The sequence below is a fragment of the Fulmarus glacialis genome, unplaced genomic scaffold, assembly GCF_000690835.1.
Source record: "Fulmarus glacialis isolate BGI_N327 unplaced genomic scaffold, ASM69083v1 scaffold522, whole genome shotgun sequence".
In the NCBI taxonomy this organism is placed as follows: domain Eukaryota; kingdom Metazoa; phylum Chordata; class Aves; order Procellariiformes; family Procellariidae; genus Fulmarus; species Fulmarus glacialis.
Window position 1 is genome coordinate 16,434 of NW_009195701.1, and position 27,807 is coordinate 44,240.

The 27,807-nt window shown below is 39.4% G+C and overlaps 1 protein-coding gene across 1 annotated transcript in view; it reads left to right on the forward strand.

Moving 5' to 3' along the window:
• Positions 1-4,818: 4,818 nt before the first annotated feature.
• The window catches only part of LOC104084350 (rab effector MyRIP-like), a gene marked incomplete at its 3' end in the record, with an annotated part of 88,297 nt that continues 65,308 nt past the window's right edge, over positions 4,819-27,807 (forward strand). The window contains exon 1 of the mRNA XM_009588154.1: positions 4,819-5,036. Coding sequence (XP_009586449.1) covers positions 4,819-5,036 — 218 coding nt within the window. The remainder of the gene's footprint in view (positions 5,037-27,807) is intronic.

Below are 27,807 nucleotides of genomic sequence, written 5' to 3' on the forward strand. Positions count from 1 at the left end.
TTGAATCCCACCAGAACAGGCCTGTCCAGAGCACAAACAGAGCATTCAGTATTACAGTCCTGTACTGAATACATCTTATCCTGCTTGCTAATAAGTAGGAACTCAATTACCTGTATACTGTAGAAGTGACTTGAAACAGCATTTTATCTAAACAAGGCAATCAGGTCTTCTGGTAAAAAAAAGGTTGAGGGTCATTTGCTGTGAATATTAGTTGTAAATATGTTGCTTACAAGAATACAGCAGTGGAGAGGACTATATGGTCACTAAATGAAAAATGCTGTAAAGTTGTTCTGTATATATTTATCTATATATTTTGATCAAACAAGTTTATTATTGTCATTGCGAGTTTTACTGTTACTGCTAATGTACAGCAGATAAACTGGAGCATGTAAAAAGCTGGTGACTTTGGACAAATCACTCTGTAAATCAGTGGCAATGGAGAACAAGGAAAACAATTCTGTAGCTTCAGTTTGCCAGGTTTTGTCCTACGTTTACAAGTCTGAAGCAGTGTTATTTGTAGAAACAAAAGGGGCTGCCAATTCATAAAGTCCAAAGATGACTTACCAGACAAGGTATTTCAGAGAGGCTATTGCCCAGCTGTTGAGGAGCAGTTATGCGATGAGACGTGCTGCATATCTGCTCAACTCAACAGCTGCATTTCAGCAGTGTCCTCCCTTGCAATGTGCTGTGCAGTACCTGTCTTCAGCATAACATGATACCGAACCTACTGTACCATTTGTAAACCACTGTACAAACCACTGTACAAACCAACGAAGCAGAATATCGTACTTCTTGGAAATTCAGTTAAAATCGTCTAAAACACTAAAAGGAAATAAACTATGACAATGAAAGCTGGAAGGGGAAGATGACTATTCACCCTCAGAATATAATAGCAAAACCTACATCCAAAGCATTACGCTCGAAAGTATTCCTAACCTGACTTTGTGTGGGATTACATGCCAGGAGTCTTATCACCCAAAACACTGACTGAAATTAGTTACATATTTATTAAGTAAACTGTTGCAGATTAATTAATACAAGCCTCTGGAAAAATCTAAGTATGCATCTGTACATTTTGGAACTTACAGTTCAATAAAATATTCTTTGACAGAATTAGTCTTGGTGACAGACATGTTGGGTATCTATTGAGTATTCTTTGGTTCTTTTGTATTTATAGGCAATCAGTGAAATGCAGCCACTCAAAAAAGAAAATGAAATCCAATCTTAGATTCACTCAAACAGCAGGAGTTCTCTTCTCTGCAGATCCTTATTATTATGTTACACATAACTATAATAGCTGTGTACTGTCAGTTGTGATTTAAGTGATGTGAATAAATGCTGTTGTTTGTGGTCCCTTCCCCAAAAGGGAAATTTTTTGTGCAGTCTTTTTTTGTTGCTTGTTTTATTTGCACACATATTATACGAATACCTATGAATACTTCCCCAAGGAGGGAACGTAATGTAATGCTGAGGGAAGTAAGTGCACATGAGGGCACACACATTCTCCCTCTTTTCTCTGTTCCATCCCCCTCATCTGTGTTTTATTGAGGGAAGTGGTGTTGCATGGGGAGGAAGGGGGAATGTTTGCTATAGCCATGTGGTTCAACCTGCCTCTTAGAAAAAGTCAGCTCCTGCACAAGTGACTGTCATCCTTTTGGAAGCGAGTTTCACTGCATGAGAGGATCAGTGTTGTTGACTGTGCTCCTTTCCTTAGACCATTGTTACAATCTTCTTGCACCAAGCCATTTGAGCATCCTGAAGGTAAAGTCTGAGACTTTCAAACTCAGGATGCCTTGAACTTCAACTTGTACCTCCTGAATTCCAGCGCTACAAACTTTCTCAGTGTATTGAGATTGGAGCTCACATTAATTATCCTGCTCACAGTAATCATCCAGCTGAAGTCATGTGCAAGTGAGGTTTTCTCAGTATTGCTGGAAGTAAATGTGAGCCTACTTTTCCCTGTAACTATGTAATTTTCCTCAAACCAGTTGCCTACCAGTGTTGTGCACTTCACCTTCATAGGAAACCTATGGTTTAATTCCAAGGCAGGAGTGTGGAGAGTAGCCTTTTGGCTTCAGCTGACAAGTCCTGTTGCCAGTCCCTTTTGCCATTTAACTCCTGATAGAAACTAGAATAGCCTTTGGCAGGTAGTGCGTGAGGGCCTTAATTTGTTACAGCTGTTGAGGGATGTGCATTGCTTTCTTTTCTGTTCTGCCTGGTTTCCTGTGGAAAAAAGGCTTTTCCTGTTATGCTCTCTCTCTGCCAGCCTGTCCAACCCTATCCTATTGACTTTTTGAATCTGTTGGCCAAATTTAGTCCTATTTAACAGTGAGGCAGATGCCTTAATGATATTAAGGTTCTACCACTGTAATGAATGTTGGCAGCCAGACAGAGGAGAGAGATGTAATTAATGCCTGTACTGATGAAAAGGCTTCAGTGTGTGCTCAGCTTTTTCTAGGTATCAGGCTTTATTAGCTCTGTTGTGAACGAAACTGCCCGTTTTTATATTGTGTGAGCATTATTGTAGTGCTTTAATAGGTGGCTTTGCCTCTGTGGTTTACCTTGCTATCATGCATAAGAGTTCTAATGAGGGTTCAAAATGCCATTGAGCATGCCAGTGTTGAGTGTGCAGGCTGATACTACCAAATATGTGTGTTACTAATTCTGGGAGATAATAGAACAGTGTGAGGACAAAAATCTCTTCTTTCACTGCTCCTCCTGACCTCGACTCCTTAGCTGTTCTCATCTTACAGGAAGGCCAGCATCTGCTGCCTGGGGTCTCCAGCCTGAAGCAAAAATTGCAGCATTGTCAGCATGCTGACACTTCATCTCTGTGCCAGAAATCTTCCTTGTATTGTATAGCCCTCACCTTCACCAGCTTCTCTCCTGGGACCCGGGGTTCCTGCCTGACCTCCTGTGCAGAAGCATTGCTCTGTCTCACTCCATTGCTGTGGAGCAGGATGCGTGCTGTGGATGGAGGCGCGACGTGGGGAACAGCTCACTACTTCTATTCCTCTAGAAAGATTGTCCATGTGGTACCACGGTAGGAGGGAGGAATGGGGATAAGACAAACTAGTCTAACCATTCCATTTGATCTGTGGGATAGTTCTATCAGTTTACACAAGGAAGCCAGTTTGACTTGCATGATTCAGACATTTCCTCTCTTGCATGATAATCTCTTACCTTTTTCACCTTTAACATTCTGTAAAAATGTGGAAAAACGATTAAGTTCTGCTGACTGGACAAAAATCATGAAGAGAGATTATTTACTTGAAACTCAAAAGAGTATTTACTTGGGTTTGAGCAGCTGGTCTAAGATAGCCAAACCTTTGTACAGGGGACAAACAGCAGAAACATACATTGTTTTGAAGTTTTAGATTTATAAAAGTTATGTATGTGGAATATGGTTAAATATGATGTATGTGCAAGTTCAAAAATTGTATGCTGTAGATCACTGCCTTAATTGCCTTTTAGACTTGAGATTTAGAATTGACCTGTCAGATTTTCGTAAAATAGGCTGTTTTTATTTTGAGTTATGAATCTGAGGCAGAAATGGCAAATACGAAGATGAATAGCCCAGTAATGTGAGTCTTTTTAACATTCCAGGCTTGGCTCATAATATTGCTTATAGATGATCTTGGTCGAGTTCCTGAATAAGTATGCAATAAGAGTATTCTTTTTTTCCTGTAGCAAGATATTTAAGCATTAATTTAAGTGTAAGTCAGCATGTCAGACTAAGTTGCAGGAAGACCGAGTCATCCCTCTTGCGGTACCTTTAAATTTTGTTTAGGCTTTTGTGTTACTCTAGTCTTATAAGTGGTTCTTACCAGCAATTGGAAATAGTAAGGTAGCCACCACTATTTCTGAGAAATTGAAAGAATTAATATATGTACATGCACACTGTTCTATAAGCTTTTATTTAACATGTTTTTCATTAATGCTAATTTTTTTTTTCTCTTAATGTATATCCTAGTTGTACATGCCAGAAACTGTGTGATGAGTTTGCAGACTTGTCTACTTAAACAACTGTTGCTTCTGGATGTTTTTTATTACTCATATCATGGAATATATTGCCTAAATTGTAAAATATCAAAAGCGCTGTAAAATGGGAGATAGCAAATTACTGAATACCACACACACTCAATTTATGTTACTTTATTTTTTTAATAAATGAGCTCTTCTGCTGGAATACAGAAAACTTTAGGGAGTCTGCAAATACTTTAATGAACAGTTGGCTCAGTATTGGTCCTAACTAGTAAAACACCCAGATCTCTCTGAAATGAAGTATGTGATTAACCTTCTTGGACAAATTGCAGCTGTTACGAATAATATGACCCTGTGGGTCAAAACAAAGCAAACTTAGCACACTTGTTTTCAAAACTGTTGATCAGTAGGATTTTTTATTACCGTGCACCAAGCCTTTTGACTTTCATAAACTGATTTTTGATTTGTAAAGTGTTCTGAAAGCAGCGCTGAGTTCTCAAATGATGCCATGGCTTTGCACAGCTGGAGTACCTGGAGCAGTGGCCTGGCTCTCCTGAGAACTGTCTCGCTGGAGCTGAGTGAAGGGAGATTGTTTGCCCTGGTTCATGACTCGGAAAGTTTAAATGGATTGGCTAGGGGTGACTCCAGGGAATATAGGAGCTTTTGCTTCCCAATTCTGGATTTAGAATATGCATTTCTGACACTTATTTCACACCTGCAAAAGTTATTTGAAGAGTATAACATGAAGATGTGGAAAGAGGAGAAAGGCAAAGAGGAGATTTCCCATTGAAATTTTGTTTATATTTTTGTTCTTTTGCTTTTCGTTGCAGTGAAATGAAGCAGAAGTTGGATGAAGAGGGTAACAAGTGCAGCATCCTTTCCAAGCAGCAGAAGTTCAATGAGCACTGCTGTATTCGCTGTTGTTCCCCTTTCACATTTCTTATCAACAGCAAGCGACAGTGCCAAGACTGCAAGTACAACATCTGCAAGAGCTGCAGTTCTTACCAGAAGAAGGAGAAGGCTTGGATTTGCAGCGTCTGCCAGCAAGCAAGGTAAGGGCCTATTGTTCAGCAACCTGTGTAAAGCAGCTGTGGCCTGACCGGAGCTTTTCCCTGTATTTGTCAGTAGTTAACACTGGCAGGATAGGACATGAAGTACCTGTTTATGTAGGGGTTGATTTGTTCTTGAGGTGTGCCTGTTTTTTGTAGAGGTTAATTTGTTCCGAGAGTGTTTGGTTACCTGTTGCATTTTCCAGGCTTGCTTAGCTGGACTGATGAATCAACAAGCAGTAATTGGACTTAGCTTGAGCAGGGCTGGGATTTTGTGAAATGCCTGGGTTACTAATGGAACCTGAGCGCAGATGGTGGTAAGGCAGTTAATCATTTTGCAGCAAATCCTACTGATGGGTGGGGAGTAGAAGGAAGAATATTGGTGAATAGATCATCCAGCTGTGACTGTGTTTTGGAGTGCTTTTCTAAATGCCAGTTTATTGGTGGGGATGCTTTGGGCTTACTTTGGCAAATAACCAGACAAAACAGCAGTGCAACCTGTTTATAATTCTTAACATCTGTTAAGAAAATGCTGCCAGGCTTCTATTTGCAGAGAGTATCAGGGATTTACTGTCTCACCCTTTTGAGGCTAACAGAGCCACAACATTTAAAGATAGCACCAGAAGAACAAAGCAAATTCAAGGAAACACGTAACAGCGGCAAAGGGGCTATTCCTTGGATAGTGACTGTGATAGTCCTTCTTGTCTGCATTGCAGGCCACATTCTAAAAGCAGCCTTAGCTGTGATGATGTAGCACTGACCTAAGCCTTTTTACTCAGACAAGAAGGGTGAATGAAATAACTTGATTCCTCTTAGTTTAATTTTGAATGTTGGTGACTAAAGCAGCTGAGCAAATGTGACAAAGATGGCTGTTTATTCTTTGTCTTTCCCTTTAGCGGAGAACACCAGATGAAGAGAAGAGCCAAGTCCCTTTCCAATCCGTATGATATTCCTGTGCTCACCAAAGACTCGTTGCTCCCACTTGTTTCCCATGAACACCCACTTGAAATTAAAGCTTTCACATAGTATCTGTGAATGAAGCCTGTGCCCTTTGACACAGGGCCTTAAAATCATGGGGATCCCAGATAGATGATGCTGTGTTTCCAAATGCCAGCCTTTGAACCCGAAGGAGGTTGTATTTTCCAGGGCACCTGCTCCTTTTCTGCCTTTTACCTTGGAAAACCTACACACACACCCTTTCCCCCAATAAGGAGGCAGAAGAACGACAGGAGTATCTTTTCCAGCAACACAGAGAGCTGTGGAGCCAGTGCTTGTTTCTACTTTAGTCATTCGACCGTTTCATATTACACCTCTTTCTTGCACTTCTCCTGAGTTCACCCATATGGGCAGCAGAACAGGCAGCCAGGTTTGTGGGTGCTGATGAACTGCACTTAAAATAGTTTTTGCGGACTCCAGAAAAAAAGTCTCAGAAGAATTTAATTTCAGAAGAAAAATCTGTAGCTGCATTATAAAAACGCTATTTCTGACCCTTGAAGTCAGTGCTTTTCCCACAATCCTGTGCAGCCCTCAGAGTCACCCACCTGTAACTCAGTTATAAACATTTTCTTTATTTATGAGACCTGAGACACAGCTTGAGTTATTTTTCAGTGAATAAATTAACTAACACTGCTGCTAATAATTTTATGATCTGGTTTATTGATTGGACTGTGCGACTTACAAATCCCTGTAGGGGAAGTAGGGGCTGGCGTTCCTCAGGGTCTGCTGAGGTGTTTTGGTTTGGTGGGGACTTTTTTGGTTTTGGGGGGTCGTGGGGAGTGGTGTAGGTTTTTTTGTTTTTAACTATCAGTCAGTATTTCTTCCAGGGAAAAACACAGGGGGAAACACCACCATCTTGTGAGCTCCTTTAGCTTTCTCAGTGATTTATCCCTCAGAAGGAGCATGGACTGTGCTCTCCTGCCCCTACCCTTCTTGTGTCTTTTTTTTTTTTCCTTTAATAAGATAGCACAAGTAGTGGAGGTGGTTCTCTGTTTAGCTGCTGCTTGTCTGCACATCTTACTGCACAATAGATAGTGAGCTAGAAATATCTGAGAGGACTGCATTTGCAGGTTGTTCTCCTTTTTTTCTCCCCCGCCCTATATGTTTTTGCTTAACTCTACAAGAGTTGATATTGTAATTCTCTGCTATGCAGAAAGAGTTTGGTCGAACTGGAAAAGTATAAACATACACAATTCAGACTTCCTATAATGGTGTTTGTCCTCTTCAGCTCTGCTCTAAAGCAGTGCTCAAATAATCCTGAGTTTTATTTCTAGTATGTATTTAGAATATGTCAACCGGTTCTCTGATGTCAGCAGCAGTTTCTTGCTGTACAAAAGGCTATAAAGCATTCTCAGCATAAGTTTTCGTAAAGATGGTTCACCTTGTACATTTCAGCTTGAGACTCTAATTAGGTGAATTATGAAGATACATTTCATTTATATGCATATGTGAAAATTCTGAAAAGTCCCTGTATGTTGTGGGAATCAGAACCAATGACTTGGGGATGGTTAAAATTTTTTAGAAAGCAATACATTGCATAAACATCACTTGGGTCGATGGAGGATTTAAAACCCTTCTGGGAGCTGTACTTTTTTCTTTAGACTATCTTATTTCCCATTATCTTCCTCCAGAAGAGTGGCATCAACTTTTGCAGGTTGTAAACAGTCTCCTGGTAGATTCCTACATCAAGGTGATCTTGACACTGAAGAAAATCTGTCATGTTGAGTTAGTCTCTCAAGGCATGACCCTAGTGGAGATACCTGTTCTGTGGAAGTTGGTTTTCATCTTCCAAGGCAGAGATCTACATTAACATTTAGCAGAAAGCAAATACGCAGGTCAGCATTTGAAACATAGAACATTTGTAGAAAATTGGGCCAAAAAGTTAGCCTCTGCTTCTTCCAAAAGCAGTAAACTCATCAATAAGGCAATGAAAATTTTGGTGTTTGAACACCTTTAAAGCACGTCTGCTGTTACAATGCATCTTTTAAAAGTTACAAGATTCATCTCAGTATAGAATCTCAATGCTCAGAAATGTCTTTACAGCAATGTCTGTATATATCTTGTGAGGAACTGGAGAACCTTCCTTCAGTTTCCCAATTCTCCAGATTTAGCACACATTCTCCTAATGCATTTTGGTTTAGATTTCTCTCTGGATGCCGTTATTAACATTCAAGGGTTTTTTCCTCTCATATATGTAGCTTCTTAATTTCTAAGTATGTTATGATAAAATTGTATATTATTAATTTCAAATTTTCAATTTCTGTATAGTACATTTCTGTTTCTTGCAAAGCTTTGTACAGTATCTCCTTGGTAGACACCCATAAGACAATGTGTTTGGGCAACTTGCTGAGGTCTGTACTCTTAAGTCCTCTTGACTAAGTAGATTCTAGGCACAGTTTCTTTGCCCTCTAGATTAACACCTTTGGTGCAAGACAGGGGGGTTCTTTGCTCATTTGTTAGAAATAGGGCATGCTTTCCACTTGTTTGAGCAATATCCCAGAACACTCTGCTAGTGATACGCTGCTTTCCAGTTTAACACTTGTACTAAAAAAAATTAGTGTAAGCCATTAAAATGCATATTTTTGCAGGTTTTCTAAACCAATCACATTTTACTTCTGGACTGTAGGACGGGTATATACAGACCCATCCAAAATAAGGCACACAAACATCTGGCTGCCCACCTCAGCTTTTCATGACTATCGTGCATGAATCTCCCCGTGTTCTTGGTTCTCTTCTTCTGGTCTCACCTTCTGCATATCAAAAGGTCTCTGTCTCTATTGTGAGCGGGAGCATGGGCACCTAATCCTTTCATGCCTTCGCATCCATCTGCTGTGTGATTCTCTCACTTGTTCTCAAACCCCTCGCTCAGATGACGAGAGTTCATCACCTAGTGGCCTCTTGCTTAGCTCCGTCAAGCCAGGCTGTGAGTAAGGGGGCATCACCTGGTCTGCAGGCAGTCATTATTCTGCTTCATACGAGCTGCTTCGTTGTTAATGGTCCTTTGCCAATGACAGTTATTAAGAGACAGAGACCCAGGCACTGCTCCGTTTCTCCTTAATGATGTTAACTAATGAAAAACACAGCCATGCTGCATACACTGCATACACAGACTTTGTGCACTACTTGGAGTTCTGAGCGGGTCCCAAAAATTGTCACACTGGTTGTTTGCAACATAGATTTATTTGAATGTTTAAGAGAACTGCTCTTTTTTTATTGGCTTTCATACTCCCAATTCGACTGCTGCTTTAAAAAATAGAAAGCAAGAGAATATCATTTATCTTCATAGACTCTCAATCCAGAGTTATTTTTGAATGTTCTTTACATTTTCTTTTGAGTTTATTGTGGTGCCCAGTTGAAACAAAGGGTTCTAACTAGACTAACAATTTGTATCAGTAGCAAATGTAATTGGCTTACTGGAATTGAAAATTAATTATAATTAGATTAATGAGATATGCATTAGATTTTTTTTTTTTTTAATGTACATTACAGTGAGACTTGAGGAAAATTTATTAAGGCAAAATTTGGCAAAACTTTGGGATGGTACTTGAGAAAATGAAGTACTAGTAAATAACTGAACCTTGTATTTGTTTGTTGATGCGTTGAGCCGTAACAAAACAATTGGTTTCAGGACTTAGTTGTGGAAAGCTAATGAACGTATAATGCTGCTTAGCAATCTTGTTTTGCTTTCAAGCAGGCTAAACCATCTGGTGAAAGGAAGCTGAAATATCTTTTAGATAATCTGCCTCAACTGCAGCTTGGAGCTTTGTGTATACCTTTGTGAGAGTTGCGTATTTCTGCTGTCTGAGGTCCTTGTCTGACATTAGAGAGAACTTCTACAGAACTTGGAATCTGTGATTTTGTCGTGTAAATGCCAAGAAATGTGTTTTTTCTTCTGAGATAGAATTGGATAGGAATGTTCACTTGCTGTGTGGCATAGCAGAAAAGATAAAGTTTTAACTTTGCCATGTGCATGTTGCCTTCACTGGACCCATATGTGTCTTGTTCTGCTTTTAAAAGTCCTCGGGATGATCCCATTCATATTGTACTTAAGGGATTTACTAATTTTAAGTAAATAGCAGTGAAAATTATTTTCCTCAGCTGTATGTACTTGTAGAAACTGATGCAATTCCTTCCAAAAATGCCTGCTGCTCTATTCCAATTTTCTTCCTTCTCCTTCTCCCACCATTATCTGTCCGGTTTGTATACTGTCTCTTGATCGCCATCTCCTTACCGTGCTTAAGCATCACAGTGGATCACAGACACCATATCCTTTTGCTTACAGAGCAAGGGCAATAGCTTGGATTTTGCAAAACAGCCAGGAACAGTCTTTGGTTTATTCAGTTGTTCCCCAGCTGGAGGAGGAGCGAGGGAAATGTGCAAACCGGTTGCTTTGGCAGGTTGATCTCTGCTGGGTTTTTTTGCTATCCTGATCTGTCTTAATTATTTCTGAAGTATGCACTGTGAAGAATTTCAATTCTGCTAGACAGAGTAAAGCTGTACTTGCATAACACACAGCAGACTGCAATGCTGCACTCAGCTTTAAGAAAAGTATCTAAAAATGGAATTGAAGGGGAGAGTAGGAAAGAGAGGCTAAATACAAGTGCTAATTAGGCAATCTTTTCTAGCTTTGAGTAGCCTTGGAAGTGAGCGTGTGGCTGAGTGGCTGGAGGACTAATTGTGTTTTAGGAGCTCTGGATTCTAGTTTTAGCTCTTCACCTTATTGTTAAGTGACCTTGGGGAAGTTTCCATGTCTCAGGTTTCCCCATGTGCAGAATGGATTTAATGATGCTGAGCTCTTGGAGGTCAGTGGTTGAAAAGTTAAGTGCTATGGCTGTAAAGTGCTAAGTATTATTAATGTACTGTTATTATAAAAGTTTTGCTGCAGTCAGCATGGTTAAAACCTTTGCTTCATGTGTTGCAGTAGCACAGAAAAGTAAGTGCTTGGATTCCTGTCGGGAATGAATGAGGATAGGATATCACAGCTTTATTTTCAATGTTAATAAAGAAATGTTTGCCTGTGTTTGGCCCCACCTTCCTTCGGCAAGTCATAGTAAGAGAAGTTACCAAATATTTTCCCTAGTAGGAATAAATATTATGTAAATAGTGTGCAAAAATATTGGGACTGCTGAACTGGGAGGAGGGGAATATAAAAGGATGAAACACAGTTTTTCCACATAATAAGCAGCATACAAGTTATAGATCGGGCTTATTTAGCCTTTCAGTTTTGCAAAAGCTGAGGGACTTTCAGTGAAGGTGTCAAATTGAAGCTAATAAAAAATACACAGGATTCTTCAAGTGTGGGCACTTAAGTGACAAGTGAGAACATCACCCCTTATAGTAGTTGAAATATGAAATCTTAAGTATCAAGCAGAGTTTAGGGAAGAATTTTCTTTGTGTCAGTTCTGTAACTGGGACTTCACGTGCTCTGCACCCTGTCACTGACTACTGTTGCAAGAGCAGACTTGGAGGGCTGTGGGCCATGACAACCCCTATGTTGGGTTGGTGGCAGTCAGGGAAGATGTAGGGTTTGTGGTGGTCGAACAAGGGAGAACAAGAGATGGCAATATCTAATTAGAGGGCTCAAATATGTGAAGTAGTAAAGGATTGCAAGCCAAGATTTTCCTCCAAGAATGAGGAAAAAAAAAGTTATGTCAAAAAACAGCCTGTCATTCTGACTCCTGGGTGGTTGACTCAATAATGCTTGTACCTCTCTTCATTTTTCAGTATAATGTCAAATTTACGCATCCCTTATTGATATAGCGATTCTGCCTAAGGAAAGTCCACTCCAACTAATTCTTGGTATCAGTAGTATTACTATTCTTATTTTTAAAATGTATCAGATGTTTAATCTGCTTTCTTTTTTCCTGGAGAAGAAAGTGATTCTTTCCTTTCATATTGCCTTGCCAATGATTTGGTGTTTTCACATGCTTGCAAGTTGAGAAAGTTGTTCCTGGACCTATACAGTTTAAGTAGGGTAATCGTTCCTGTGTGTTGTGATGGAGTTTTCTTGGTTGACAGACAGGATGAGGTTTGCCTTTCTGACAAGGTCTCTCCTACAGAAGACTTATGAGTAACCCGAGGCAACCATTAGGACTGATGGTTATAATGAACTCAACATGTTTTGGAATCTATTAAACCCCTCTGATTATCCTATGATGGTCCTCTTTTTCTCTTCAGCAGATGCTGCTGCCTGCTTTTGGGTGACCCTGAGGGTGTTTCTCTGATCGCCTGCAAAACGCCACAAGCTAGCTCTTTTTGGTTTTCTGAGAAGGGAGAGCGTTTTGGCTCTATTCTGTGTTAACATTAACTAAAATGCAAGACACTGTGCTTCAGAGTAGGAGCTTTTCAATCAGGCTGAACTGTAATGTTCAGGAGAAGACATTCGCTGCCTAGGCATTTCAGCCCCCACCGTCTCCCTCCCAAGCTTATGCGGCAGCGTTGGACGATCTGCTAGCCTTGGAACATGCTGGGACATCTCTCAGCTCCGGCGAGCATCAGCCTTTCCTCGTCCTCTTCAGGACCACTGTATGTTTACTTGCCCGACACAGGCTGATTTCTGAATCATGTTTTTCCCCTCTGGGTTGGGTTTCTAAAATCCTCTTAGCATAATGTTATTTGGGAAATGTTTTTCAAAACATGTTAAAAAAGCTGTTAAACTTTTTTATTTTGAACAACACTGAATTAGTACCCATGAAAGTCCCCTTGGAAAAAAGTGAAATTTTAAAACTAAATCTACTATTTTTTATTTTGAATAGGAAAAACTTGTGTAAGCAGAGTTTTTTCACAACTTCTCGTCTAGATCAGAATTTCGATTTTTGGGTCAAGTCAGAGTATCTTTGTGTATCATTGCATTAGAATTTCTTTTTCTGGTCTCTATTAAATAGTAACTATGGTGAATTATTTTTTAAGAGGGAAAAATCACATTTCACTTGCAAAGTCTTACTATGCCCTATTACTTTTTTCCCCATCATAAAATGCATGTAATAAAGCAAAAAGTCATGCTATGGTTAACACTCTTAAGGTAGCCTTTAAACAGAGCAGAGTGCACTTTCACGTAGACGTACCATTGAACATTTTTTAATTCTCAATAATGAAAGATTGCTAATTGGCTTGATATATGTTTGTTTCAGCATTTGCTGAGTCTTCAGGTTTTCTCCTGCTGTATTTGTGCAACCGTCAAGCTTTGAAGTACAGAAATCAGTCACTTGCTCCAGCTGATGCTGACATTGCCACCTCCAAGAGTGAAGTCAGCTTCCGGACTGTAACTCTGCCAGTCCCGAAGGGACATGCCGTGTGCATGTTCTTTGCTTTTTCTAGTTGGGAAGTCTGACCTTGAAGGTGCTGGCTTCATAACGTTTGGTAGGGCCCGCTGTGAATTTGAGGAACTGCGCATCAAGAGGGGAGGTCTGTGCAGTGAAGGAAGTCTTTTCCCACCTTAGGGGTGCAGCATAACTGCTAAGCACCACATAGGTTTAGCTCCCATACACTCCTCACAAGGAGAGAAGACTATTTATAACTGTAGCGTATGCCCCTCTGCCTCTTTCTTTATAAGCTGTATATAGAGACTATTTCTACAGTCTACAAGTAATTCAGATTTTTTTTTGCCAAATCGTATTATTCTTATCCCACTTCCTATAGATCAAAGACCCTCTGTGCCTCCTCAGTGCTTTTTTCCTGCAAAAGATTTATCCTGTTAACCGTGAACAGCTGCCCAATTATGTGTGGGTACCCTTAGAAGCGTTATAAATGCTGTGGTTAGCACAGGGTTTTTTCCTTGGTGATAAAATTGGAAATCCTCCAGACTTGTAGCCACTAGCTGTGAATGGCAATAACAAATGTGTGTTTCCTCTAGCTAATGCACTTTGCAATCAGGAATAGTACCCTCTTAAAAGGTTCTTGTGTTACCAAAGAAGTTAAAGTGAGAATTTAATTTGTCGCTTTTAAAAAGCTTAACCACATTAATAAATAAGTCCCTCTATGCTTTTATTCTTCAGACCCACCTCTCACATGAAATAGATAGTGAAGCACTTACTGCTTAGCATCTTGAATAAGAATCTATGAGATCATATATTTACATATTTCATCAGGCAGTAACTCATCCTGCTCCTGTGACTTGGGGGAAAAGGAAGGTGGAAAAAGCAATTGCCCTGTCTTTCTGCCAAAGACAAGGTTTTCTAAATTTGTGTGCAGAATTAAGTATATGGCTTTCTTGTACTTTTTTGTAGTAGCGTATCTTTTCTGCTCCTAGGTTTTTGTGAAGTCTTACTCCAGATAAGCACTGCTGGAGCCTGGCTAGAGAGTTAATTACATTTCTTGCATCTTCCACCCCCTCAGCTTTCAAAATATGACCCTACACTTGTGGATCATGAAATAAGTGGTAATGCCTGCCAGAGTTACCTGTGCTGGAAGTATGTTTAATGCGCTTTCCTATCGTATATCTCACCTGCATCTTTTGCTATAGCTGTCCAGGCAAACATCCTGTTTGTTTTAGCTCGGGAGCTGACGGACAACTCTTGTATTTATTTTGTATGCACAAATAAAGTCATGTTAACATAGGGGGAAAAACCATCTGTGACCTAAAGCTGTCTTTGGGTTTGCATCTCCATTCATTTCAGGTTGTTGTATCTTTTTTTGCAGAAACAGCTTCAGAAATGAAGGTCAAATTTTGACATAGTGCCTGAATGAAAGCTGCCTAAAACCAAAACACTTTTGATTGCAGAACTTGTGAACTATTTGAAAGTGCTGTTTGATCATAGCAAAAGAAAGCTTCTTGTTCATTTTCAGATTAGTATTGGATTTATAGTGTGCTTGGGAATTACTTTGATAAAATGTTTTCATCAGAAAGCTGCTGTAGTAAAAATGGAAATTCTTTACAAGCACATACTTGCTTTGACGGGAAAATGATGAGGCCCAACATGGAAATTCTGAAAAGGAGCCTGTGAGAGATCACAATTCAGTTGCCTGAAACATGGGAGCTGAAGTTGAAACCTTTCCTCAGAATCATACCAAATATGCCTTTTGTTCTCCCCATAGCCTCCCAAAATATTTAAAACTCCTGTGTGTTTCTGGGAATGACCATGGTAAGGTTTTACGGTTTGACTTTTGTCTCTCAATTGTTGAATGCCAACAGGGAGTTGCTAACGCTTTTCTGAAGTGGTTTTGTTAGTCCCGTTGTTCAGGGGCTGTTCTGTGACTAAGTGGTCTTGCTTCCTCAGCTGAACACTTCCACTTTGGGGAAGCAATCTTTGTAATATAATGAGGTGGCCTTTGCTGCTGGATTTGTAATACTGCCTGCCCCGATCGTTTTGATTTGAAATCTAATATGCTCTAAAGCTTGTTGTTGTAATTCGGCGAGTGATGTCTCTTGGCAATATGTGGGAGCCAGATGTTAATACTGGTTTTTTTAGGTTTCATATCTGTTTCTGTCCGTTGATGTGAAGACTGAGGGGTATTTCTCCGGGCCCCAGCTTGAGAGAGCCTTCCTTCTCGTTTCATGAAGCTCCCCAGAGATAATTAGTGGTGAATGAAAGAGTTTGTTCATTTAATTAAGAAATATTATTTTCCATCATCTGTTACACTCTGAGGTTGTATGTGAGGTTAATAGGGTAATGAACACATCATGGTTCGCATTGTCTTCAATTTCCTGATGACAGATTTGCTTTGTATTCATGTTTTTTCCTGGCTGGTCAATGTAGTGGCTTGTAGAATAGTGCCTGGAGTATGGGAACTTGAATGAATGCTTGTGTGATAGAGGGCATCAGCGTAAAGGATGGTAGAAATTGCATCAGTAGTCACAGTTGTAATTTTGTCTCACTGACGTGTTTGCAGGGCTTCGTAACCTAGGGGACTTCTTAGGTTCTCCTTATCTCAGGTAGTTGCAATTGTCAAAAGCACTTTCAGTCCCTGGCAAGATAAGAAGCGAATTAATAGCTGTTAGAGGCAAGGAAGAAATTTATGACTTGTTTCCCCAATCCTGCAAACTCCCTGGTAGCCAGACCTCTGTCTGTGATGGCAGTGCATATTTCTGATCAAAAATGCTTTTGGAAATTCTCCTGAGGGGGGGAAAAACTGTACCGTGTTGTACTGTGAAGAAGTGCCCACTGTGAACTACATTTTGAATGCCTGTATCTCCTGTGCTTCGGAAATCCTGAGCCATTCATTTTTGAGGGGGAAGTAATTCTGTTACATGTTTAAAAAACAAACATTGCAACAGCTGTCTTTGAGCTTTAGGCTCTGTGGCCTATGTCAAAATGCCTTCTTGTGTTTTGCTTCTAGGATCAAAGAGCTATTGGATGGATGTAAGGAAATTTGAGGTTAATATTTTAGAATGTGTCTGTATGAATGCTGCTCCCTGAAACTGTTTCTCAGAGGACAGAAACTAGACCACTCACACAGAAAATATACTTAACAAGTGTTTCTGTTATGCCTCAGCATAGTGTGGCAATAGTGGTTATTTTTCTCATCAGGGAAATTATAACTAGAGATTGAATATTCTGGGGAAACACTAGCTTTCGAAGCAGTATTACATAGAGATTGGATAGCGAGGATTGGTTTTGAGACCGGCGAAAGTGTAGTTCTCTGAGTACATTCTGTGCAGTACATTTAAATACCATGTTATCCGCTTGCAAAGTTTACCACTTGCTAGGTGGTTCTGGCAAGAGAAACAGCAACAAAATAGAGTGAAAGGAGATTGACAGGAAAAGTAGAAGGAGGAGGGTGGGGGGAATAGCACGATTATAGTTTGAAAAATTAGTCATGTAACGTGTCATCGTAATTCCCAACTGGCAATTAAACAGCACATATCTGCATAAAGGATTAGTAACACTGGAGGGTAACATTCAGGACCTTGAAGAACACTTGCAGTATATAATTTGTAAATGTAAGTTACCTGCCTCACATGCGCCATACACTACCACATTCCAGTGTTCAATATAATTAGTCCTAGCAAAACCAGACCTCCTGTTCCATAGCTAGCTGGCTATGACTTTACAATATGTCTGTTGCATAAATAGATTTTAAAAAAGAAAATAAATAGGACAGTCAGCCAGAAAAATTACACGATTTATTCCTCCTCATGTGTCAGGGTGCTGTGCCAGCCACCTGCTCCTGGGGGCTGTAGTGGCTGGGGCTCCCCCAGGGCAGTGGCCACCTCCCTGGAGATAAGGGAGGTCCGAGGCAAAACAGAGCAAGTGATTCACAGAAGGTTGTGCAGGGCTGGCAAAGGCAGCACTGCTGGAAGCTGAACCAGCTTGAAAGCTGTTAGCAGGTGTGGGACACAGCTACACTTGCATGTATGCCTGTTCCTTGGGATGGTTGTAGAATAATTCATGCTGGAATGGACCTCCGGAGGTCTCCAGCCTGGTCCCCTTCTCCAAGCAGGACCAGGAGGAGCGGGTTACTCAGGGCTTTTCCAGCTGAGTTTTGAAGGCCTTCAAGGATGCAAAGTCCTTCAGGGCCCCTGTCCCCGTGTCTGACCACCTTCATGGTGAAAAAGTATTTCCATGTATCTAATCAGGATTTCCCGTGTCCTCACTTGCATCCGCAGCCTCTTGTCGCTCCCTGGGCACCTCTGAGGAGAGTCTGGCACCTCCTTCTCTAAATCCTTCCACAAGATGGTTGTGGGCAGCTGTTTGACCCCCAAAGCCTTCTCCTGGCCATACACGCTGTGCAATTTAGGTGACTGTAGATACCTAAAAGTTGAATATTCAATTTTTTTTCATGGTTTTTCTTTGCAAATAAAAGCCTGAGGAAAATGCAGAGGTAATCTCAAAACTGTTCACTTTAGTGAGTTCACTGTAGTGATAATACCACTTTTGTGATACTTGTTTTTAGTGACAGCTCACTTTTGATAGTAGGATTAATGGATGCCAAATAAACTTCTCAGGTGATCAGCATGGACTAGCCATAGTAATAGCATCTAGAGTAATCTGGACGTGAAAAAAGTTAAGGAAGGAGTTTCAGGACAGAAATCCTCTTTGATCTGAGGTAGCCAGGACTCCAGCCCTGTAGGCTCTTTTGAGTGCTTTATTTAAATCTGCTGACTTTCAAAAAGTTATGAGCGTTATGTTAAATGAGCATATATGTCAACTCTTGAAAGCTTGCGCTGAGTTTGGCAGTGTCCATCCCACAGCTGCAATTGCTTAGATGCACCAGTTACTGCTATTAGAGAGTCGTGTGAGGAAATTACTGCCTGAAATTCTGAAAGTCAGGACTTAGCTGCCAGCTTTCCTTCAGATCATCTCTGTCCAAGGGCAGCTGTGTTAAGCTTTGCATGCTCCAGTTCCTTTTTGGTGAAATATAATAGACAATTATGGCAATTCCTTTATGTTTCAGTATAGAGGTTCTAAGGAAAGGACTGCCTGTAAATTCTGCTTGAATCTCGGGTACAGCTGGTAGGTGCTACTGGAATGCAAATAGAGATCAGCACCACTTCTAAACTCTCTTGCTGCTTATAACTGGGTGCCTTCCAGTACACGGTTTGGCCTTTATGTGGGCTTTGTTAATTCTTGTCACACACAGATTTTGCTTCTCTCATTTCAAATATGCTGCTTCGTTTTTTGAAAGGTACATAAATATACTGTATATCCTTATACCCTTTCTGTACCACAATGAAAGTTGCTGTCCCAGCATTACTTAAGCTGAAAAGTGTTAGTTGTCAGAATTACTTTTTAAAATAAAAAGTGAATGTATGCAATCTTATTGACAAAGCCAGGCAATGGCTTCTGAATTGTGCTGAATCCTGTGAGCTGTCTGATATTTGCACACTTTTCATTTAGGTTATAAAGGCATCATTATGGCTTCCAAAATTATTTGGATGCTTCCATTTTCCTGGATGATTGCTGATGCTGGTTCTGTGTCAGATGTCTTTGGATGGTTTGTAAAGGGTAGGAGGACTTCAAATGAAAACATAGCTTTAGTGTATATTTAAAGGCAGAAAATTAGTACATGGATCCTGCTACAGAGGAGAACAGTGTTTCCTTCATGTATCTCCATGTCTTATATAACAGATACATATATAAGAGCTTGTAGATAGTTATTTTTTTATAGTACATGGAGGGAGTAAATTTTTTTATTACTCTGTAGGTGACAGAATTCATCAGGTGAGGAAGTAGGAGGCGGACATTGATTCTGCTTCCTACTTATAACTTGCTCACCATCTGGTGTTGAGAAGGTCACCCTGCCTTTCCCTTTTTTGCTCCGTTATGAGAGAGAGACAATCCCTACCTTGATAAAGTGTGTTCATGTGGGATTTGTATAATTATTTTTTTTACTTGAGGTCGTACAGACCTGGAATGTCTGAATAAAAAACATGGATGTGACAGGCTCCATATGGGAAATTAGGGTTTTGGAAGGCTCCAGGCTCTGATAATCTTACTGTGTCTTAATAAGGAAACACAGATATGCCATCCAGTTAACTAGGTGAGACATTTTAAAGCTTTTCTCCTTCTGAATCCTCTGTAAGGATCAGTCCAGAGTCTCGTCTCATCTATCAGAAGTAGGGTATCACCAGTCCACTTTTCTCTGTTAGCCTTATTGTGTGTCCATGTGTGCTCTGCAGCCTGCCTGTTCTTGGCCAGAATATGAGTTTGAAGAAGGGTTTTCTAAGGCAGAAGAATGTAAGTTACTCTGTTTTGCTGGAGGACGGGGTGACCCCACAGGTAGCTCCGCAGACAGAAAGGCATCAAGATGACTCAGAATTTGCTTCCTTGTGCACTATAACATGGGAAAACAGTGGGGTGGTGGGAAGACAGATCTGGGGTTTCTGCCCCAGAAATCAGATCCAAAAAAACCATAGACTTTTAGAAGTTGATCATTACTGCTGTTACTGCAGTGGTGTGTTTTTTCTATGGTCAAGACAGTGCAATTGAACCGGAGAGATACCTGTGGGAAAAGCGGTCTTTCCTCTCCAAATGATTGTCGAGTGAAATCTGAGGAGCGCTCTCTGCAAATTCTCTTAGTTGATAACATAGCAGATGGGAAATCTTGATCAGAAAAAAAAAACCCACAAAACAAAAATAAAGCCTTGCATTTAGTGAAGGGAAACACCTCCTCCGTAGTAGCTGTCTTAAGATACTAGATTTCATGGTTTTAATAATTTTTTTAATAGTGAGACAAAAATCTAAAAATGGTGCTTCTCCTAGTTATCACATAGATTAGGATTATCATACATCCTAATTAACAGACTGGTTAAGATTTGTGTCTGAGGCTAGCTGATTTGGTTGAAATCAGACAGCTGATATAATAAACTCTAAAAGTTCTCTTCCAATGAGATTTTTCACAAGTAACCTGGTCCATTGTGATGGGATTTCTTAAATCGTAGCAAATCCTGTTCATGGAATCAGCTATGGGTGTACTAATACACACAGCAGCACCTCCTGTCCTTTCTCTGGGGACCAGCAGATGAAGTTCACAAAGCTGATTCATCTAGGGGACCAGGGGCAGGAATAAGAGCTTAATGTAAGTGAGAATTGAGATTCTGTAAGTCATTTCCTTTTAGCAGGGATTGTAGAAATATAGTGAGCTAACATATATCCTAAGTGTTTTGTCCTGCATGTTACAACTTCCATTGTTATAACCTATGGAAGAGAAAATCAGAACATAGCAAACTGAATGATGCCCTTCATTTGTAAGATCTCGATCATTTTGCAGAGGTGCCTGCGTGCTGAGGAAATTGTTATTTTAGCAGTATAGATGGGAACCTCCCAAATTCCATTATTTATGTTTTGCAAGAAAAGAAAAAAACAATTTCTGGTGGGAAAGAATTAGCTTCTTCAGAGAATGCTCTTAACTGGGACTCTGTATTAGTTAGAATTTCCTCAGTAGTGGGAAGTTTCTGTTAAGCCAAGACAGAAAGCATAACTGCCCTACCATGCTTTCGTGAAGATTTCCTCTAGCTAAAAATGTCTTTTCCCTGTGGTAGCAAAGATTCTGGCAAATCTAAAGAGAGTTGAGTTGGGGAACCAGGTGCTAAATAGCTGTATTGCTTCTCTGTGATGTGACTTTTCCTAATCCCATCAGATCAGCAACATATTGATGGCTTGGCTTTTTTCCCTATTTGACATAGATATAAGACGAGCAGAAAATCCTCCCCTTTCCTCATTTAAAATGACTAGCTTTTGCTAGTGCACCATCTTCCTAGATGGAGTAAAATGTTCTGTGGTACCAGACCCATGTAGCAAATCCTCAGAGCCTCTGCACTGACAGAATGCTGTTTCCAGTGCAGAAAGGCTTCCTCCTCTCAGACGCAACTCTCGCAGGTCTGTTTGCTTTTAATTCTTGCTGAATAATTGTCTCCAGATGCTTCTACAGATTCATCTCCAATCTGAACATTGCCCTCAGAATAAATGTAGCAGTTACTGCCTCTGAGAGTCTGCAGAAAGTAAAATGATCCTGCTGTTATCCTTACTGTTGGGATTTATTAAGATTGCTGCTTTTATGCCTAATAATTAAAAAACCTGCAGTGTCATGGGATATTGCTATGGGTCTAAAATAAATTAACTCAAGCTGACATCAAGATTTAAATGAGCTTTGTTTTTTTCTATAACAGGGAGCTGTACCATCCTGCTTTTTTTTTCTTTTCTTTTTTTTTTTTTTAAACAAATTGCTAAGTTAGTCTGTGTAGGTTTGCAATAGAAAAAATTTTTTTTTTCAAGAGGTAATAAGCTCCTCCCATGAGGTTGAGTTTCTACTATTACAACATTATCACAATTTTTGGTTATTTTCCTCCACTTATTCCTGTTCTAATAAGTTTACATTGAAAGATTACAAAATACTTAATGGCCTTTTAACTGGTTTAGACAAAGCCTCTGCAAGAAGTCCCTTCAGGTTCTGCGTTTCATTTGATGCCAAGAATTTAGTTGTGTGTAAAAGCACCATGTCTAAATGGCTTTTCTGTGTATTTACAACCTGTTCGTCCTCGTTACAAGAAGGATGCAAGACATGCTAATTTGGAATATTTAAGAATCCATAGAGGTGCTGTCAGAGGGAGGAAAAAGCCCCCTGAAACCAAATCTGCTTTTCAGAGTCAGCATGCATATATCTAATGGGATCATGTGGTCCTGGTTTAGTTTATGTAAATAAATACTCACTAACTTCACCTGTGAAATGTTTCTTGATGTTGTTATGCCAGTACTGTTTATGCTTCCATAATTGAAGTTAAAATGAATTTAATATTTGAAGCAGAGCTTCAGAAGAGGGATACTTTACAAGAGGGACACTTCATATTACTCCTAGGATTAACAAATATATTTAGGGGCTTGAAGTAAATATTCTGAAAATTTTATAAGTATCTTGATTAATTTGAATTTAATCTAATTTCAAAATCACTTCTGTCCATAATACAGCCTAATGCCAAAACAGGGCAGGCTGTTCAGACTTTCCATTTCACTAAATCACTGAAATCTTTTGGAATATTTGGAGAATTTACTCTTTGGTCATGATTTTTCTGCCATTCTCTGTAACTGAAAGTTTCTTTCTCAGCAGGGAATTAAACATAATGTTTCACTGTAACAAACTCTTAAAATCCCTTTGCTGTATCAAAACGACTTCCATATACTCTTACGTTTGGCAGGACAATCTTCTTTTAAAATATGCATTACTCACTGATCTCTTAAAGGGGCTAAATCTAAGCCCTTTCTGGAGAAGACAGTGACTTTAAATTTAAACTATCCCTGCTGTGTTCAGTATCGGCGTATTCATGTCGCATTCCCAAGTGAACCACAACTTTTGCTGTGTCACAGTACAGTATGAGTGGAAATGAAAAATGTTCTTTAAAAATCTTTAAAATCTAACCTGGGATTGCGAACCTTGTAGAATTACAGGCTATGATTGTTACCACTTTTAGTTGTTTGAGTGATTCTGCTTTGCACTTGCGTACCTTAATGTAGCTGCATCTGTTTGAGATGTAAGTTGACCTTTTAGTTTGCTGAGTTTGGGATAGTTGGCACAAATTTACAATTTTTTTTTTTTTTTTTTACATGGGTTTACTGCTACAGACTCTTGACTACAATTCTAGGTTGAAATAGGCTTAAAAATTAAAACCAAATGTTGAACTTATGAGAGAATGAACAGGCAAGTAACAGTATGCAAAGAAAACTGTAACATGGATTCTCCAGAGTGATTGCTTTCTTTATGCTTTTGTGCTTGCACTGGATACCTGCTATTTAAAACTTGAGCCATTTTCCTAGAGACCTTCCATTTGTCTTTGGTGTCAAACACTTCCATGGTAACATTTAACTTTTCTGTTTCCCCTTTTGCTAGCTTTACCTTGAAGTAGAAGAGTTGGTTATTATTGAGAAAAGATACAGTTCAGGTCGATCGTAGTGGTCTTGGATATTTTTACTGACATTGTACCAGCTAATACAGTAGATTTATTCTTTGCATCAGTGGTGATCTAGTTGTCTTTTTTGCTTTTCAATTTCTTAAAAATATTTTTAACATTCTGTAGAAGCTTGAGGGCTACAAAAAGAAAATCACTGGGATTGGTTAAAGACGATCTAATGTTCTAAGTATTTCAGTGACACACAAAGATATTTACAGCACATTTAGGCTGCAATGGTAAGCACATGAAATGTATGCATTACAATGATTAAGATGACTGTGAAGGGATAACTCAGACATGTACATTATAAATTTTTTTCAATCTATGATTTCTTACTGGTTTGTCCACAGCACATCTGCCTTATTGTGGTCCCACTACAGGAGTGAAAAAAGGACTATATAGAGGCTGAAGCACTTCCTTCATTTGTTTCAGAAGCTGGGAGTAATGTGGTCAATAAAGCAAAAATTGCCCTGGAGACACAGATTACGTTCCTGCACAGGAGCCACAGCTTCTGTATTCCTTCTGCAAAGAAAAAACCAAACCAAAACCAGTCTTCCCCGTGTGCTACTAGACTGAGACCTACGTGCATGTTTAGCAAGGTCAGCATGTTTCAGCAAACCTTGCAGGTCTTTGGCACTCGAGGCAAGAGGAATAGCAGGTGGTTTCCCTTTGGGAGGCAGCATGAGAGGAAAACAAGATGCTTTCAACAGCAGATGACTCAGGCTCCGCTCCTCCTTTGCAAGAGTGTGTGCTTTAGTGAGCATTTAGTGAGCGGATTTTTTTGATATAGTGTGTTAGCAAAGACACACCACTCTGCTAGGTCTCTGTAAACTTCACTGTGGTTTCTCAAAATCACATACTTTTGCCAAATTTTGTGGTTTTTCATGGAGATGCACAAACTTTCCTGTGTCTGTTTCAGAAGTTGTCCTCTACCGCATTTAAGAGCAAAGCATCTCAAAGAAAAGATCGCAAGATAGATGTTTTCAAGTATGTGGAAAGCATGTTGTTCTTTAGCTTCATCCTTAGAAATTGCGGACAACTTTGATTTTTTTTTTTTTTCCAAAATATTTAATGTAAGGCAAATCCCCAGCACAACACACTTAATTCAAAGGAGTTCAAGCTTATCAAAGTAATGAACAACAGATGGAGATGTGTCAGGTAATCTTAAGAGTAACAGTAAATTATAAACCAGTTTACAGTATACTTTAGACCTTACCTGCCCACCTCCTGACAACCATGTAATTAGCTAACTTAATAGGAACACACTTCCTACCACTGATTAGTATTTTCATTTCTAACTGTGTATTTTCATAGGTGATGCTAATAAATCTTTTCTGATCATTGTACCCCTTTTGTGCTTAGAAGCTAATTGCATTACAGGGTATGTTTATCTTTCCCTGCACTTTCAGCAAGGGAGCCACCATGTAAGGGTGTTGTACTGCCTTGCAGCCATATTACTTTCTGTTGTAATTCTGCCAGTTTTTGCAACGCGGTTTCATTTGCTGAAAAAGCATTAAGACACCAGCAGGTGCTGGGAAACAGCAGGAAGCAAGAGCCTTGTTTCAGTTATGAGCACTTTTTTCCCTCGTTTCCATTCACATAGTGGGGATCAGAGATTTATTCAGAGTTGTAAGATGTGCTCTATGAAAACATCCCTGTTTCTCATCTGGAAAGGAATGGGTAGAAATACTTGTTTAAACCTGGTGTGACAGTTTTCTTTCTCATTTAAGATGAGTTTATATACAGGTATAAAATATAATCTCCTAGCTACGGCACTGGTCTGTGAGGTACAAAGACCTGGTGGTGCTCGTTTGGCCGCAGCCTATTCGAAAGCTTGGAGTGCATTGCTGCAGCGGAGCCATCCACACGCTCCGGTTAGGAACATCCATCAAGGCTTTGGTCGATCAGCAAATTTAATTTCTGTCTCGTAGATTGTTGCCCATGTTGCCAGACTGTAGGCTTTTCTGTGCGGGGATATCTCCTCGTACTTGGTTTTTTGTTAGGCACGGTAGGGCCTTAATACTGACGGACTTGCTGCAGAAACAGTGCGTGATATGCAATAGCAAATTCTAGTGCTTGTTTCTTTCAGGTCTGGAGGGTGGCTTGCTTCCTTCTTCCCAGCCCCCTGTGGAAGTTTCTTATAGAGCCTGAAAATCAAGTTACAACCTTAATTAACACAGAGCTGGGGGTTGTTCCAGCATGGATTATTTGACAATGTGAGTGTGGCTTCTCTTGTCATTGCAAGCCAGGCTTGCTTTTACTGCTCCTGATGATCAATTAAGTGTTAACCATGAAAGGGAAAATTTAGTTGTGGGAGAGATTGCCTTTTCTGACTTTAAAGGTGACATTGCAAACAGTGGACCATATTGAAGTTTTAATTAAAAGTATTGCCAACTTCTCTTTAAATTTTACTGTCTAGGTTATCAGTTGTAATCATCTTTTTCTAAGGAAGTTTAATCAAAGAGCACGAGATCAATACTACCCTAATGTGAAAATATATTAACAGGATTTTTTTATTTTTCATGTTTATAGTACCATTATGTAATAATTTAAAATAATAAATATTTGTGTATACATATTTTTTAGATATATATGAAACGTAATTTTTAAAAAATGGTTGCATACGCATTCCAAACCCTTTTCATAAATTATGGGAGCTAACATGGAAGCTTCATGTCAGCATTACTTAATGAAACATGTCCTGCATAAATGCATATTTATACTATTTCCAGGCCCGAGGGAGTGATTTTGAAGCAATATATGTACAATATATCTGCATTTTAAATAATCATCAGACATGATGTCTGAGTTGTACTTCTTCAACTTGCAGGCATGTTTGTTGATTGTTTTGGAGCCATTGGATTTAATAATTTAATTGCAAAGGAGGCCTGCAGTTTGAGATGTATAAAGAAAAACCTTTAATCCAGTTTCTCAAAGGCCTCTTTAAAAATTGCACCTAGAAGAACAAGTGATTTTCTTAAGCACCTTGCATTGTTCTACCAGAACAAAAACAGATGGAAACCTCAACATTGTTAAAATCTGTTTTAAGTTGTTGCATCATTCCTTTACATCTGATACTTCTCTTGGGAGAAGAAACCTCAGTTACGTTAACCTATTTTTTTTTAAATACCAGTTGCTAAAATCTGCAGCTTATTGGGGGAAAGAAAAACTTCATTTGAATGATCTGTAAACCATGGACATTTATCCACCATGTTTCTGTCCTTCACTGTTCCCTTTGGTTGCTCTGATTCTAATGGCAAGTTAGAAAGTTGCCTTTCTCTGCTGAGCTAGATGGTTCTTTATCTTACTTAGGACAAGTTATCTTATGTAAAAGCCTTTTGTTTGCATGAGCGAGTTTCCTATCTGTGCTTCTTATTTCCTATGAAAAATTTTACAGTCTGCTGTCCTCAAGGGTGTTGCACTTAATTTTATTGGAAGCATACAACAGAACGGCTATGGGTAGTTCTTACACAGCTCCTTGTGTAGAGGAAAGTATGAAAATATACAGCTTCTTGCATATGTTCTCTTCTTCTCGTAGAAGAATATACAGTCGTGATCATCTTTTTAATAATTTCCTTTGATACTGGGCAAAACAGTTCACCTACAGGTAAAACAGAGTATACTGAGCTATGTTAAAAACCTGTTGGAATTAGTACTGTGAAATCTTAATCCAAATTTCTCCTATCTTGCTGTCAGATTGGGTTTGTGCCTAGAGTAACTGTGTTTTTGTTTTGCTGGGAACTACTATTCCAACAGTGCTGCATATCCAGAGATCCTGAAGAAGTATATTTTCATGTAAGCAAGTATGCCCTTTCCTGTGCTAACTCTTACAGTAAACCAGCCACAATAGTCTGCTTTGTAGTGTAAGAGAACCAAAATTTAGGATTTGTTTTGGGTTTTTTTGTGGTGTTTTTTTTTGTTTGGTTGGTTTGTTTTGGTTTGGGTTTTTTTGTGGTAAATCTCTTACTTGCTTTCTTTGGTTACACAACAGTGTTGACCTGAAAGTGGCAAATTTTCAGGATTTGAACTATGCTGAATTAAAATCCATGTGCAACTTAAGTACATGGTGGACTTTAGAGCTTTAGGGAAACCACAACTTCAGTTTTCTTACTTTACTGCTGATCTGTCGTATAAACTTAAGCTGTTTCAGAAATTGTAATTTTTTAAACTTTGCTACCTTACTAGGGATTTTTAATTCTTTGCTCCAGGGAATTACACTACGTAAATTTCCTGAGCTTGCTTTTTTTAACTCTAGTTCGATAATGTTGTTTTCTGAAATATCGTTGTGCTGTAAGGAGTACAACAGGAAGCCGGGATTGCCATAGCCACAGGTTTTAGTGTCTGATTGTTGAATCTTAAGATTGCTCCTATACCAATACTGTCATCATAATAAAGTCATCAATATTTTGGCTTGTCAGATGCATTATTTTTAAATACAGTCAGATTCTTGGGGGGGGG